The sequence below is a fragment of the Apium graveolens genome, chromosome 9, assembly GCF_009905375.1.
Source record: "Apium graveolens cultivar Ventura chromosome 9, ASM990537v1, whole genome shotgun sequence".
Classification (NCBI taxonomy): Eukaryota; Viridiplantae; Streptophyta; class Magnoliopsida; order Apiales; family Apiaceae; genus Apium; species Apium graveolens.
This window is the reverse complement of record NC_133655.1, coordinates 258492324-258506374: the sequence shown is the minus strand read 5'-3', so window position 1 is coordinate 258506374 and position 14051 is coordinate 258492324. Positions and strand designations below refer to the sequence as shown.

Below are 14051 nucleotides of genomic sequence, written 5' to 3'. Positions count from 1 at the left end.
GATAATGAAGAGGGAAATTACATCTTGAGGCCATTGTTCTTTCAATCTGATTTTTGAACATCATATTCACCAACCGCTGGTAAGTCACGCCCGCATTGATCAATTCAAACGACATCCCTATGTAGTAGTACAACCCTCTATCAGTGATGAAAGATGTATGCTCCTGATCTGGGCCGTACATTGGAATTTGATTATAACTGGAGTACGCATCCATAAAGCTCAACAAGGCATGCCCCGCTGTTGCATCGACCAACTGATCGATCCGTGGGAGTGGAAAACTATCCTTTGAGAAAGCTTTGTTAGGGTATGTGAAATATACACACGTCCTTCACTTTCCATTAGGTTTCTTTTCGAGCACCGGATACGCGAGCCACTCGGGGTAGAAAGATTCCTTAATTAGTCCAACTTCCAACAGTCGATCCACCTCTTATTTTAAAGCTATTGCCCTCTCCCCGCTCACCATGCGACGCTTTTGTCGTATGCCCGTGCAATTAGAGAAGACGTTCAAATGATGACACATTACTCTCGGGTCGATCTCAACCATGTCTGAGTGACTCCATGCAAAGATGTCGAGATTATTTATTAAAAAATGGGTGAGACTTTCCCTTATCTCATAGCTTAGCTGAGATCCCACCTTCAATACCTTGCTTAGATCATATTTATCGATCGGAATAGATATTGTATCCTCAGGTGGCCCAGTTTTTTCAGCGGGCATTGGAATTCTAGGATCCAAGTTGAAATCAAAGTATTGTGATCCCCTCAAGCTGCCTACTCCGTTAGGCGTCGAGAACTTTATCATTAAGTGATGTATCGAAGTTATCACCCTAAAGGCTCGTAACCAAGGCCTGCCCACCAGCACATTGTGCACTGAGTCTTGATCCAACACTTTGAAATCGATCATTTGACTAACTGACAGTGTTCCTTCCCCAAGTATGACAGGAAGTCTAATCGAACCCATAACCCTTACTGCTTCTCCGGTGAAACTGTAGACATTTGCATCTTCAAAATTTATATCATTATCTGGGAAACCCAACTTCTTGTACGTGCTGTAGTACAAGATGTTCGCAGAGATCCCGTTGTCCAAGAAAACCCGATGCACATTCATTGTCCCAATAAGCATGGTTATTGTTGTGGGGATGGTGCACCCATCTTGACTCCCTTTTTCTGAAAGTAATATCAGAAGACTCTCCTTTGAATATTTTTTGTGGTCTATCCTCCAAGCTATGAATGTTGGTGAGTGGTTGATGTCGCGTTTCCCTTGCGTTTCTCTCTAATGCTCGATTACTGTCTCCAACAAATGGATGTCCTCCGAAAATAGCCCCAATACTCCCAGCTCTTTGGAACTTAACATCTGCTGGCTTTTCATCGACATCGGCTTGTGGTGGATGCATCTCATCTTTTTCCTTGTTGTTACCCCTGCATCGCTTCACCTTATCTATCTATTCTCTCAGATACCCACCTTTGATCAATTCTTCAATTTTATCCTTTAAATGATGACATTCATGAGTATCGTGATCGGCAGACTCATGGTACTCACAGTATTTCTTCTTGTCTCTACTTTTCCGGGAGGTCAAGCGTTCCGGTTTCTTGAAGATTCCTCTGTCCTTGTTCACTTCAATGATGTGATCAGTGGATGCAATCAGGGGAGTATAATTACTTACTCTTTTCATAATTTGACGGTGGAATCCACTCTCTCCGCATGATCGTGGCATTTACTCTATTGGGGCTCCGAGCATTACGCTGATATTCTGGACTTGCAGACTTGTCCCTCCTCTTAGCTCGCCCCTTTGAGTTGTTAGTGTTATCATTCTTCCCAGTCTCAGCGAGTGACTGTTCGATCGCCTTGAAGGACTCATCTTGCGCAAGTACGTCAGCTAACGACACAGGATCCTTTCCTTGCAGATGTTTCCAGAAATCTGTTCCCACACGCAGACCAGCTATAAGAAGTATTTTCAGCGTATCATCCGTTGCACCTCTCACTAAGGTTGATTCTGCATGAAACCTTTTGAAGTATGAAGTCAGGATTTCTCCCTTCTTCTATTTCACATTCGCTATTGTGGTAACCGGTGGGGTATACTTCACTGCGGCCTAAAACTGAGTCAAGAACAAAGTTTTCATTTGTTCCCACGATGTGATAATCCCTGGGCCAAGTTTTCGAAACCATTGTTAAGCACCTTCTCTAAAGGTGGCTGCCAAAAGTCGACATCATGCCAATTCGGGTACTTGGTATGCATCCATTTCTATGTTCAAACGTCCCAATAACTCAATGGGGTCGGAGTTTCCATGTAAATATAGGTCATTGGTCGTGTTCCTGTATCCAACGGGTAACTACGCCTCTCTTACAACAGCAGAGAAAGGGGATGGAGCTTGCGCGGTTGCCATAACCCTTCCTCCCTCTAGATGGTTGAGCAACCTCTTTAGATCATTCACATTAAATGTTCCAACACCAGGAATGGTTTGAACATTGAGTTGTTGGGGTGGCTCCACAACCAGTTGTTGTTCCCCTTGGTTACCCCCGGGTGTACCGGCGGATCTTGTCGCCCCTCGCCCTGAGGAAACGGTTGTGGTATATTACCATCATGATTCTGAATGTCCCCTTGTTCATGAGGTCCCTCCTGGCCATGTCTCGGTATCCCATTATTGTTCTGCAACCTTTCCTGAATTCGAAAGCCGTCCCTGTCACGAGGATGCGTCTTCGATCCATCGCTGTTAGGGCGAAAACACGCGCTAAAATTACCCGCAAGTATACGCATTCGCAAGTAATATAGAATTCTTTCTAGTTCAATCCCACAGAGACTCTTTTTGGTTAACTTAAGATTATGCACCTATGCAACAATGTATGGCTATCGTTCAATGCTAAGACAAGTATCAAATTATGTTGTTTATACTAATTAAACTAGAAAACATTATATAAAAGATTAAAAGGTTGATTTAACCTTAGCATGCAATGGTGATGATAACTAATCAAATAACACGAAACTAGTAAAGACCAACTATCATTGTACGAATACCCTACTACCAAACATCCACAAAAGAGATAGAAGCTGAATAGACACCAATTATGTTGAGACCCTATATGTCTAAAGAATTTGATAACATAAAGGTTTAATAAACAAGTTATCTATCGTGACTACATAGGGAAAGCAAGATTGTTAAAATTACCTACTAATCATGCATAAAAAATACATGAACCTATGCTAGCATGGCAAGTTCTTAATCTTTAAATTCACTGTCGCTTCAATAGAGATTAACATGGTATCTTATATGTTCGCGACACACATAAGACGAATAAGCACAACCAATACTAGGATATCTTACAATCACCACACAATTAGGTATTGAAACAATTAACTACAGAAATCAATAAGTAAATCCATTAGAACCCCACGATAACGATTAGTTCATAACCGAACTCATCATCACCATGGGTTCCGATGAAAGCATGGTAAATAAACTAAGATAATATAGGTCTTTAATAAACTGAATAATAATAGAAAAGTACGTTAACAAGAGTATTAGCCTCAAACAACAAAGTAAACGAGCATCCAAGATTACAATTTAAGCAAAGAATCACAAGTAAAAACAAGATCTTTTCTCCTTCGTTGTATTGTGCTATTAGGTCTTCTACTTGCTCTCTCCTTGCTCTTCTATCTGAAAAACATCTTTTAAGAGTCGTTTTATACCAACCCAACAGGTCAGGAATCCAACAAATCAGTCTTCTATTAGCATCAGGATTCCGATAAATCGACCTAGCGCGGCCGCCCTGAGATCTCGCGCGGCCACCCTGAGATCCCGATCGGCCGCCCTAGGTTTCTGTTAAGTGAGCGCAGCCGCCCTGAGCTCCTAGAAAAACTAATTTTCTTCTGTTCTCTTGACTTCACTTGCTGGTTTCTTTTGCGCAATCGACCGAGGCTCCATCCTAACACTCTTTTAAGCATAAAACTTGTAAAATCCATTCCTTCTTTCGAATATGCCCTGAAATGCAAAACACTACAAAAACACATCAAAAACACAAATAACTTGAGTACAACACCAATTCGAGCCTTTACGAAGTGTTCTAAGCGGATATAAATGCCACTTATTACACCCCCAAACTTGAGTCGATGCTTGTCCTCAAGCATAACAGACTCAAAAACAAGAAATAAAAATGCATGAATGCAACTAATATGAATGCAAGGATCCCCTCAGAATAACTAGACTAATCAATAAGTAACATCTCAACGAATGCAATTATTCGGGCAAAGTTCAATCAAATCCCACAAATCAACTCACAAGCCTAAAACGTGTGTGTGTGCAATTGCTTAACAGATATACTCTCGAAACTAGATCAATAATCATAACTCACCTATCGTCAAGACAATCACAAGGTTGTAAACAGAATAAACGATAAACTCAAAATGACTGACAACACTTCACTTTTATCAGATTTATACAAGGATTCACGATTTTATTGATAACACTTAAACAACACAAACATGCTTATTTGATCGTGCAATGAGTGAGGTTCACAAAAGACTTATGCAATAATACCCATGTAGCGAATCCCATACTATAAAAGTCTTAGGTCACTAGGCACAAAGTCCCCTAGAACTTAATTACTTGAGTATTAAAGAGCCCACTCGTGATCAACTATGCACATATTAACACATATTTTTTTTTTGCCTTTTTTCTTTTTTTTTCAACAATTTCTGAACGAGTGTGTTTCGCTCCATTTCGCTCAACCCTAGACTACCCATATAAATATGAACCGACTACTAGCCATTTGATGCCTAGCCACGACTAGCATTGATATCCAATATTTTTGTCCAATTTTAAAAATCCATGTTATTTCATCACTAAGAGAATAACATAAATTCTAGACATAAACAAGTGATTAAACCTCAACAAACAAACAGGTCATGATCATGATCTAACACTCAAACAACCTATAAGACTTAGTGAAAAATTTCTTATTTCTAGCATGCAAATCAATTTGTTTGGACTTAACATTCCTCTATACGACATCACTACACTTGAATCAATATCACAAATTAATCGGAAAAGCAACCTAAGGGATCATGATATAATGCCAATGCAACTATATGAAACATACTAACATGATAACAAATACGCAAAACAAAAACAAAAACAAATAATTATATGACAAATACGCAAATTATATGAACTAAACTATCATGAATATGCATCTAAATGGACTCACACATAAATATTCCGTAACTACCACCCCCAAACTTAAAAATTTCAATGTCCTCAGTGAAGGTAATAGCAAGGAATCAAGGCATACCTACTCATAATCAGAATGGTCATCACCCTCCATGGGTGGAGTGTCAGGAGGCGGGTACACAAAATCATTTCCAAAAACTGGCCACTGTATGTCAACCGTCGTGGCTCGAAAAGTTGTACCCAATGCCTGAGTAAGATCCTGCGCAAACCTGCTGTGTGACTCATACATCACATCCATCCGCCTTGTCAAACGCCTATACTGTGTCGATCCTAAACCAGCACTATCCTCTGCCTCTTGTTGCTGCTGCTGCAAAGAACTAGGCTCACCCATCTAATGTCTCAACGCTGCTCAGCGTGCCTGATTCGAACCACCAACATACGTCTGACTGGTTGGCTGGCCCTCTGGTAAATGATCATAGGTGTACCCAAGTCCTTTCTCATCAGCCTTCCCACCAAACCACTCCTGCATGCTTAAGATCATAGAACTGTCGATGGGGGCACTCGGTAAATGAAGCTGCTCGTGTGCGGGCCAATGGACACCCACCGCAACACAAAACTTGGTCACAATCGAGGCATAAGGGATAGAACCCGCAGTGCTTCCACGCAAAAATCGCAAAATACCTTGATGAATAACAGAACTGAGATCCACATAATCTCCCTGTAAAATCCCCCATAACAACTTCGCACGATCCACAGTCGCATTATGCACATGAGAAGAAGGCATGATATTCGCACAAATAAAAGCATTCCAAGCACGAGCAAACCTGTTCATGCATGAAGCAGGAAAATTGAGATATTTGTTCGATCCCCTCTTGAACTTCTAATGTGTATTCGGGACACAAAGAGTATCCACAATCAAATCCAAATCAAAGTCCTCCCCCGCCTTATTAACCCACTCCTCCTGAGTTGGCTTCCTCACAGGTTGGTTGATAATCCTGTGAATAGCCTCCGGGGTGTAGTCCACTGTCAACCCCTGCACCAACAAATACCTTTGCATTCGCATAGATTTCACAAACGATACTCATAGGTACAGCCGCGGGTGCCTCACAAAACGAAACCCATCCCATCTCTAAGATCATCTCGAAAAGCCTACCATCCTTACCCGAAGGTAGAAAACACATTTCCTTCTCTATCTGCTTAGATAACAACCTCGTGTACTCCGCTTCAGCCTCCGGTGTAATAAATCGTGGTCTCATACCCCCAACACTCGAAGTATCGGTAGAGGCGGGGTTAGTGCTGCTGCTATCTTGAGTACGGATTCTCTTTGGTGCCATTGGAATTGGTTAAGTGAGATAAAAGAGGTGTGTAGAGAGATTTAGGGTTTGAGAGAAAAAAGTAATGGAGATGGATGTATATGTGTATGTATATATAGAGAATTAGAATTAGATTTAGAATAGAAGTGGGATATGATTATGGGTTTAGTGGGAATAATGGGGTGTTTTGAGGGCTAAAAATTGGGTAGAAGTAGATTGTATAACTGTTGTGTATATGCCCATTTTTTATTTTCTGTTTTCTATTATTTTTTCTTTTTCTGGGCACCAGCGCGGGCGCACTGTGTTTCTATGGTTTCAGCGCGGTTGCCCCGCTTCCCAGCGCGGGCGCGCGCACTTCCTCTTATTTCAGCGCGGCCGCCCCGCTTCTCAACACGGGTGCGCCATGCTACCGGAAAAGATGCCCTATTTTCTGTTTTTTATTTATTTTCTTCTGGTTTTAATTCCTTCTATCTTCTTTTCTACCTATTAATATACAACAAACATGGGTCCCTCCCAAGAAGCACTTGGTTTACGTCACTAGCTTGACGTAGAATTTCGACATCAAGTTGACAATAAAATGACACTAACCACCTCAGAGTTTTCCATATCCCCATAGTAATGCTTCAAACGTTGTCCATTCACCTTGAATGCCTGGCCTGGATCATTCTCAAAAATCTCCACCGCTTCATGTGGAAACACAGTTTTGACAACAAACGGCCCTGACCATCTCGACTTCAATTTTCTAGGAAAAAGACGGAGACGAGAGTTGAACAAAACAACTTGTTGCCCCGACATAAATGATTTGAGCACTAGACCCCTATCGTGCCACCTCTTGACTTTCTCCTTATACATTTTGTTGTTCTCATAAGCTTGAAGTCGAAACTCATCAAGTTCATTCAAATGAAGCATCCTTTTCTTACCAGTTACATCCATATCAAGGTTCAATTTCTTCAAAGCCCAATATATATTGTGCTCTAGATGCACAAGCAAATGACATCCTTTACCATAAACCAATTGAATAGTGACATGCCTAGCAAAGTTTTGAATGATATTCGATAAGCCCAAATAGCTTCATCCAGCTTCAAAGACCAATCATTTCTCGATGGACATACAACTTTCTCTAAAATACGGTTGATCTCTCTGTTAGAAACCGCAACTTGATCATTAGTCTAAGGATGGTAGGTTGTAGTAATGTGATGATTCACATTATATCGCTGATAAGTGGCATTTTATACCACTTAGAACGTCTTAAAATGGCTTAAATTGGTGTCTTGAAATCAAGTATTTTGTGTATTTGATGCGTTTTTCTAGTGTTTATGCATTTCAGGGTATTAGTTGCATTTCGGGGGAGGAATCATCAAGAATAAGCCTTGGCATGTGTTCACCATTGCGAGAGGAAAAAACGGGCAGATTACGGCGAAGAAATGGAGCAAAATCAGATTTTTTCCAGTAGAGGTCTGAGCGCCCGCTCAGCATTGCTGAGCGGCCACGCAGCAAGCTGAGCGCCCGCTCAGCTATGCTGAGCGGCCGCGCAGGGTCGGGAAAAAAGATATAATATTTTTGGACTTCTACTTCTGTTTGGTTTCCACTTCTATGCAATCTGAGTTTTATGGGACTATTATATAAGTAGATTTGAGATGTTTTCACAAGTGTGGATTGAAGAAGATTGTGTTTTTATGCAAGGAGCGAAGGAGATAAGGAAGAAGACCGATTTAGCACACCGCAACGAAGATGAAGCATATTTTCTTGTGATTCTTGTTTCGTTGTAACGTTGGATGCTAGTTTTCTTACTTTGAACTTATTTACTCTTGTGACGTACTCTATTTTAATATAATTAGTTTAGTTATTATTTTCTTGTGTTTGTTTATCATGATTTCATATGAACCCATGATGACGATAAGTGCTATTATGGGCTAATCGTGATCATGGGGTTGCAACGGATTTATTATGGAATTCTTTAGTTAATTGTTTAATACTTTAGTATGTGATGATTGTATGATATCTAGTATTGGTTGTGCGTATTCGTCTTATGTGCGTCGCGAACATATAAGATAGGGTGTTAATCTCTTGTGAAGCGGCGGTGGATCTTGAGATTTAGAACTTGCCATGCTAGCATAGGTTCATGTATGTTGTGCATGATTAGTGGGTAACTCTAACAGTTTTATTTGCCCTATGTAATTAAAAGGAATAACTTGTGCTTAAATCGTTGTGTTGTCAATTTCTGTAGACATATAGGAACTCAACATAATTGATGACTATTCAACTTCTATCTTAAATTGTGGATGCTTGGTAGAATGGTATTAGTACAATGAAAGTTGGCTTTTATCAGTTTCGTGTTATTCGATTAATATCATCACTGTCACATGCTAAAGGTAATAACAATGGCTATTGAAGGAAGTAATAATGAAGTTGTGATCTCATGAGTATTTTATTATTGATAATTTGAAGTGTTAAGTAAGTGATTAATTAAGTAGTTAATTATAGTTAATATTTAATCAACAATCTTAAGTGTTAGTGTCTTAACATTGAGAAGTAATCATACATTGGTGAGTGAGTTTAATTAGACAATAATTTAGTCTGAATCTCTGTGGGAACGAACTAGAAAGTATTCTATATTACTTACGAATGCGTATACTTGCGTGAATATTAGCGCGTGATTTCACCCTAACAAGTTTTTGGCGCCGCTGCCGGGGACTCGGCGTATTTGTTTAGTTTATGTACTTACCATCATTGGTCATTAGGACTCAGTGATTAGGACGTAGTAGTTACTTATTGTTTCCGGTTGTGTTTCAGGTACTTTAGCAAGCGTTTATGCAAACTCGTTCTCGTGCTCGCAAGAGGACTTTAGATACAGCTGAGGAGACAGACGAAGTTCTTGATATTACGGAGAAGTTAGATTTTGAGGATTCGGATTCAGGAACTGAGCGTAAAGAACCAGTAAACATGGAAGATCGTATTGTTTAAGCTGATCCAGCTCTTATGGATTTTTCTCGGCCTAAAATTGATGACATTCAGTCAAGCATCCTTCATCCGGCTATTCAAGCTAACACCTTTGAAATCAAGCCGGGCACTATTCAGATGGTGCAGAATTCTGTTTCTTTTGGAGGAGCGGCAACTGAAGACCCCAACATGCACATAAGGAATTTTGTCGAGATCTGCAGCACTTTTAAGTATAATGGCGTGACTGATGAGGCTATCAAGTTGAGGCTTTTCCCATTCTCACTGAGGGACAAGGCTAAAGACTGGTTACATTCTGAACCAGCTGGGTCCATCACTATGTGGCAAGATCTTGCGCAAAAGTTTCTGGTGAAGTTTTATCCGATGGCAAAGACTGCTGCTATGAGGAGTGCTCTTACTCAGTTTGCGCAGCAACCTACTGAATCTATGTGCGAGGCTTGGGAACGCTATAAGGAAATGTTGAGAAAATGTCCACATCATGGAATGCCGGATTGGATGGTGATCACTGGTTTCTATAATGGTTTGGGGGCCCAATCTCGGCCCATGCTCGATGCAGCAGCTGGAGGCGCCTTATGGGCTAAAAGCTATACTGAGGCGTATAATCTTATAGAGACGATGGCTGCAAATGAGCATCAAAACCCAACTCAGAGGATGACGTCAGGCAAGGTAGCAGGTATTCTGGAAGTTGATGTAGCCACCGCTATTGCAGCCCAGCTCCAAGCGCTATCAATGAAGGTTGATTCTTTGGCTACATATGGAGTTAATCAAATAGCTATGGTTTATGAGCTTTGTGCAGGTTCTCATGCTACGGATCAATGTTCTCTGGTCAACAAATCTGTTTAGCATGTGACTAATTATCAGCGATAACAGCAGCCTGTGCCAGCGACCTATCATCATAACAACAGAAACCATCCAAATTTCAGCTGGGGGAATAATCAGAATGCTATTCAGCCACCATATCAGCAAGGAGTGAGTAAACAGTTTAACCCACCTGGATTCCAGCAACCACAGCAGTATGCTATAAGGCAATCATATCCTCAACAGGGAAGTACAGCTGCACCTACTAATGCTGATTTTGAGGAACTTAAGCTGTTATGCAAGAGTCAGGCGGTTTCTATCAAGACCTTGGAAAATCAAATCGGTCAATTAGCCAATGCAGTGCTCAATCGTCAACCTTGCACTCTTCCCAATGACACGGAAGTACCAGGAAGGAAGGAAGCTAAATAGCAAGTCAAGGCTATTACCTTAAGGTCTGGAAAAGTTGCTGATGCTGAAAAGGCAAAAGAAGGAGACGCTGAAATTAGTGATGAAGAATCTAAGCAAAAGGAGAAAGCGGCGGAACCAAGGAAGACTATTGTTGAACACACTCTGCCTGAGGCTAATACAGGGGAGAAACAGCTCTATCCTCCACCACCTTTTCCTAAAAGATTGCAGCAACAAAAGCTGGATAGACAGTTCGGGAAGTTTCTGGAGGTGTTCAAGAAACTTCACATCAATATACCTTTCGTTGAGGCTCTGGAGCAAATGCCTAGTTATGCGAAGTTTATGAAGACTATTCTTTCAAGGAAGGTGAAACTGGATGACCTTGAAACCGTTGCTCTCACGGAAGAATGCAGCGCTGTTCTGCAGCAAAAGTTACCACCAAAACTGAAAGATCCAGGAAGTTTCACCATTCCTTGCACCATTGGCAATCTGACTTTTGACAAGTGCCTTTGTGATTTGGGAGCAAGCATTAATATGATGCCGTTGTCGATCTTTAAAAAGTTGGATCTGCCTGATCCAAAACCCACATATATGTCTCTACAATTGGCTGATCGTTCCATTACTTACCCAAGGGGCATAGTGGAGGATGTGCTCGTCAAGGTGGATAAGCTCTTCTTTCCTGCAGATTTTGTTATTCTGGATTTTGAGGAAGATAAGAAGATTCTCATAATCTTGGGAAGACCTTTCTTGGCTACTGGCCGTACCTTGATAGATGTGCAAAAAGGTGAACTTACTATGCAGGTACAAGAGCAGGATGTGACCTTCAACGTATTCAAGGCAATGAAATTCCCTACAGAAGATGAGGAGTGCTTAAAAGTAGATATGATTGATTATGCGATTACTTCAGAACTCGATCGCATGTTAATGTCTGATGCATTAGAAAAGGCCTTAGTGGGGGATTTTGACAGCGATGATGAAGATGGCAACGAGAAATTACAATATCTGAACGCTTCTCCCTGGAAGCGAAAGCTGGACATGCCGTTTAAATCTCTTGGTACTTCTGACCTTAAGAATGCTGAAGGAAAGCTCAAACCATCAATAGAGGAAGCACCTACCTTGGAGCTCAAGCCATTACCTAAACATTTGAGGTATGTTTTTTTAGGTGATTCATCTACGTTACCTGTTATTATTTCATCTGACCTTTCAGGTAGTGAGGAAGACAAGCTCTTAAGGATTTTGAGAGAATTCAAATCGGCTATTGGATGGACCATAGCAGATATCAAGGGGATAAGTCCTTCATATTGTATGCATAAAATTCTGCTAGAGGAAGGTAGTAAGCCAACTGTGGAACAGCAGTGAAGACTGAATCCCATCATGAAGGAGGTGGTGAAGAAAGAAATTCTGAAATGGCTGGATGCAGGCATCATTTATCCTATTTCTGACAGCTCGTGGGTGAGCCCCGTACAATGTGTACCTAAGAAAGGAGGTATCACTGTGGTTGTAAATGAAAAGAATGAGCTCATCCCCACTCGAACAGTTACAGGATGGAGAGTATGCATGGATTATAGAAAATTGAACAAAGCCACAAGGAAGGATCACTTCCCTCTTCCATTTATTGATCAGATGCTTGACAGGTTGGCGGGTCATGAGTATTTTTGTCTTCTGGATGGCTATTCAGGGTATAATCAGATTTGTATTGCACCAGAGGATCAGGAAAAGACTACCTTCACTTGTCCATTTGGCACGTTTGCTTTTCGCAGAGTTTCGTTTGGGTTATGTGGCGCCCCGGCCACTTTTCAGAGATGTATGATGGCTATATTCTCTGACATGATTGGAAATAACGTCGAAGTGTTCATGGATGACTTCTCCGTCTTTGGACACTCATATGATGAATGTTTGAATAATCTGCGCGCCGTACTCAAAAGATGCGTGGAAACTAATTTGGTGCTCAATTGGGAGACATGTCATTTTATGGTGCGTGGAGGCATTATTCTTGGGCATAAGGTCTCTAACAAGGGTCTGGAGGTGGACAAGGCCAAGGTGGGAGTCATTAAAAATCTTCCCCCACCTAACTCTGTGAAAGGAATCCGTAGTTTCCTTGGTCATGCGGGTTTTTATCGGCGATTCATCAAGGACTTTTCAAAGATATCTAAGACGTTGTGCAATTTGCTTGAGAAAGATGTGCTTTTCAAATTTGATGATGAATGTTTGGCAGCATTCGAGACTCTCAAGAAGAGTTTGATCACTGCACCAGTTATTACAGCACCAGATTGGACAGAACCGTTTGAGATGATGTGTGATGTGAGTGATTATGCGGTAGGTGCAGTTCTGGGATAACGCAAGAAAAATCTCTTCCATGTGGTCTACTATGTGAGTAAGACTTTAAATGGGGCCCAATTGAACTACACCACTAGTGAGAAGGAGCTTTTGGCTATAGTCTTTGGTTTCGAGAAATTTCGATCTTATCTACTTGGTACGAAAGTAACAGTATTCACTGATCATGCGGCTATTCGCTATCTGGTTTCCAAGAAGGATTCGAAGCCGAGACTCATTCGTTGGGTGCTTTTACTTCAGGAATTTGAGTTAGAGATCAAGGATAGAAAAGGTACTGAGAATCAAGTAGCTGACCATCTCTCTAGGTTGGAGAATCCCGATTCTACTTCACAAGATAGGACGTTAATCAATGAATCTTTTCCGGATGAGCAGTTGTTTGCAATTCAGGAGGAAGTACCATGGTTTGCAGATATTGTAAACTATCTCGTCAGCAATGTAATGCCTCCTAATTTGACATCCGCTCAAAAGAAGAAGTTTCTGCATGAGGTGAAGTGGTATATGTGGGATGAACCATATTTGTTTAGACAGGGAGCTGACCAGATCATCAGGAGATGTATCCCGTTCTGTGAGACGGAGGGGATATTACGAGACTGCCATTCCACGGTTTATGGTGGACATTATGGTGGTGAGAAGACGGCAGCTCGTATTCTGCAAGCAGGTTTTTTTGGCCTACTTTGTTCAAGGATGCTCATCAGTTTTTTTTAAGGTGTGATCGTTGCCAAAGAGTGGGAAATTTGACAAGGAAGGATGAGATGCCATTAAATGTGATGCTTGAAGTCGAGGTCTTTGATATTTGGGTATCAATTTCATGGGGCCTTTTATCTCGTCTTGCAATAACCAGTACATCTTGCTGACAGTCGATTATGTCTCAAAATGGGTCGAAGTTAAAGCTTTACTGACAAATGATACAAAGACAGTGCTGAATTTTCTTCATAAGCAAATTTTCACAAGGTTTGGAACACCTCGGGTAATCATAAGTGATGAAGGATCGCATTTCTGCAACCGTAAGTTCACCTCTATGATGCAGCGTTATAATGTGAATCATCGAGTAGCTACTGCCTATCATCCGCAAACAAATGG

General features: G+C 41.1%; 1 protein-coding gene and 1 non-coding gene across 2 annotated transcripts; both read right to left on the bottom strand.

The window, feature by feature from the left end:
* Positions 1 to 427: 427 nt before the first annotated feature.
* Positions 428 to 1391, bottom strand: LOC141686197 (uncharacterized). The gene is made up of 2 exons (XM_074491247.1): positions 1286 to 1391; positions 428 to 1164 (listed from the first exon to the last, which is right to left on the bottom strand). The coding sequence occupies exons 1-2, from the start codon at positions 1389 to 1391 to the stop codon at positions 428 to 430; spliced, it is 843 nt and encodes a 280-aa protein (XP_074347348.1).
* Positions 1392 to 9812: 8421 nt separating this feature from the next.
* On the bottom strand, positions 9813 to 9919 carry LOC141687742 (small nucleolar RNA R71). Its single transcript, XR_012561226.1, has one exon. It is a non-coding gene; the product is annotated as a small nucleolar RNA R71 (small nucleolar RNA).
* Positions 9920 to 14051: the final 4132 nt, after the last annotated feature.

Coding starts and splice junctions, on each gene's coding strand:
- LOC141686197 (XM_074491247.1), bottom strand. CDS start 1,391: ATGCATCCACCACAAGCCGATGTCGATGAAAAGCCAGCAGATGTTAAG. Junction 1,165..1,285: donor ACATCCATTTGTTGGAGACA/GTAATCGAGCAT, acceptor TATTACTTTCAG/AAAAAGGGAGTCAAGATGGG.